This window comes from Priapulus caudatus, unplaced genomic scaffold, assembly GCF_000485595.1.
Source record: "Priapulus caudatus unplaced genomic scaffold, Priapulus_caudatus-5.0.1 Scaffold455, whole genome shotgun sequence".
In the NCBI taxonomy this organism is placed as follows: Eukaryota; Metazoa; Priapulida; class Priapulimorpha; order Priapulimorphida; family Priapulidae; genus Priapulus; species Priapulus caudatus.
Window position 1 is genome coordinate 485 of NW_014577516.1, and position 2197 is coordinate 2681.

Consider the following 2197-nt stretch of genomic DNA (forward strand, 5'->3'; position numbering starts at 1 on the left):
TATTTTTGAAAACAATACGTTAAACAATACTGTTTTTCTGACTGTTACAAATAACAATTTGCATTGAGTAAAATGAAAATGATCTCATAAACAACATTCCTCGAAAGTCTCAAATGTTGTCGCAACGCGGTCTTGATTTCGTTGCTTTGTAAAAATTAATCGCTTTTACGCACATCTTTCAGCAAAATAGTAAGAGCGCATAAATTATGAAGTATTTATTCATATATATTAGATAAATTACAGATTAGTGGCGTAGTTGCGTTCAGATTTGACATCTTTCGTGTTTCTAGACTCCAGCATGATTACAGATTGAAAATCATTCAATTGTGCAACGTTAAGTAAAAATCCGTGCGCTCTGCTGAAAATTATATATAAACGCATAGACACTGTCAATACGGTGGCAATCTTGTTTATGTTCTTATTAAGGTTTTTCTGCAGAAATTGCGGTTATACAACCATATATCTTTCTCAGCGTCTCTTTCTCCTCTATGACTGCCGCAAGCTCGTTCCTCTCCTTTGAGTCGCGGAGTCTTTGGAAGTATGTCTCCATATGATTAGTACCCTTATTCTTGTCTCGGTTTTTTATCAAGGCAAATGTAGAAACCGATTGTATGAATCTGGGGTCGGATGCGTTGTCGATATTGTAATAATGGTGTGGTTTGAGAAGTATTTCATGAAGAGGAACTGTTGCCTGCATATTTGAAAACCCAATCTTTGTCAATGCCCTCTCAATTATGTTGTAATCGCCGCACACGAATTTTATTATTGGTTGATTGAACAAATCATCTAAATCGGTTATAAAGCTAGTGTGCCACATTATATGCGGAAGCTGTGGCCGTAAAGAAGAGAGTAGAATGAAGAGACCACCCTTTCTCAGGGCGTCGTAGACGTTGCGTATCGCTGCCATGGCTTTAGGAAACGTTTCCGTTGCAAGATCATCATCGGGAGAACCTAGGTGATGCAGAACAAAATTTATGCATATGGCGTCGTAACGTTGTTCACCTCCCGGTATAGGGCATGGAAGCTCTAGTTGTTCGCAGTGCGGCACGCGCCCAGCCGCGACGTAGTCAGCAACCTTGGTTCTCGCGTATCTCAGCATTCCCTCGCTCGCATCAAACATGGACACCTTGCCAACGCCATTATCCAGGAAATACTTAGTGTAGTTGCCCGTGCCACAGCCTGAATGAGAGCGGTTTATTATGTGAGTAATATTACAAGGATACGCACTTAGTAATACTAATGTGTATTCGTATACTATCACGCGGTATTAGGTGTAATGCCGGCCCGTGCTATGTGAAGGCTAGGGCTTCTCCACCGCAATTAAAAGCATGTTGAGATACAAACAGAGGAACACCGATCTATCGTCTACGTTTACACATTTACACGTTTTCGCCACGAGCGCGTAATTTATGGGTTGGGTGAGGATCTTGGCTTGACGTTTTACAATTCACTCACCAACGTCTGCAATGTGGAGGTCTCTTAATGGCTTTCCCAGTCTGCGTAGTGCATTCAGTTCTGTTTCACCTCCGGCTGCGAGTCTAAAGCATACATTGCACATAACAGAAAAGGGATTTTTAATCTAAGGTTTATATTAAGATAATGCTGGCCAAGGTAGAAATAATCTTTTATATGAAATTATCTCTGCGTGAACAACACCTATCTTTTACCGTTTCTCGTTTATTTTACTTTCAAGTCAAGTTCCTGTGGGCCACTCATTTGTTTGCCTTTCGCGATATTATGACACGCCCTATATAAACATCCACCATTTATCACAAAGACAAAACATTTCCTAACTGTATGAGGAAACAAAATAAATAAATGATAACAAATTGATTAACGATACATCAATATATATATATATCTAATATATATTTGAGTTTGTATGTATCTATGTATGTATGTATGTATGTATGTATCTTCCCTATAGGCGGCCCAAACCGCCCAAGCGATCTGGATGCAATTTTCACAGGGCCATCTCTTATACCCGGGGAGTGTTCCTAGATAAAAAAAAACCTGTCAAACCGTCAAACTCACCGAAAATTTCGTGAAAAACCCCTCAATTCGTGAATCTTCACACAATGTCAGCACTGACTGTACAGTGCATGCTGCCACACAGACAAAAATCGATTCCCTCACGTCATCCGGCTGCTGGTATTGTGAAACCGAAACCAATACTAAAACACACCACAACCAGCAC

The 2197-nt window shown here is 40.2% G+C and overlaps 1 protein-coding gene across 1 annotated transcript in view; it reads right to left on the bottom strand.

Moving 5' to 3' along the window:
* Positions 1 to 200: 200 nt before the first annotated feature.
* The window catches only part of LOC106810576, a 4367-nt gene continuing 2370 nt past the window's right edge, over positions 201 to 2197 (bottom strand). Inside the window, exons 2-3 of the mRNA XM_014813969.1 lie at positions 1456 to 1538; positions 201 to 1179 (exon numbers count right to left, since the gene is read on the bottom strand). Of these exons, the coding sequence (XP_014669455.1) occupies positions 422 to 1179; positions 1456 to 1538 (841 nt within the window). The 3' untranslated portion in view covers positions 201 to 421. The remainder of the gene's footprint in view (positions 1180 to 1455; positions 1539 to 2197) is intronic.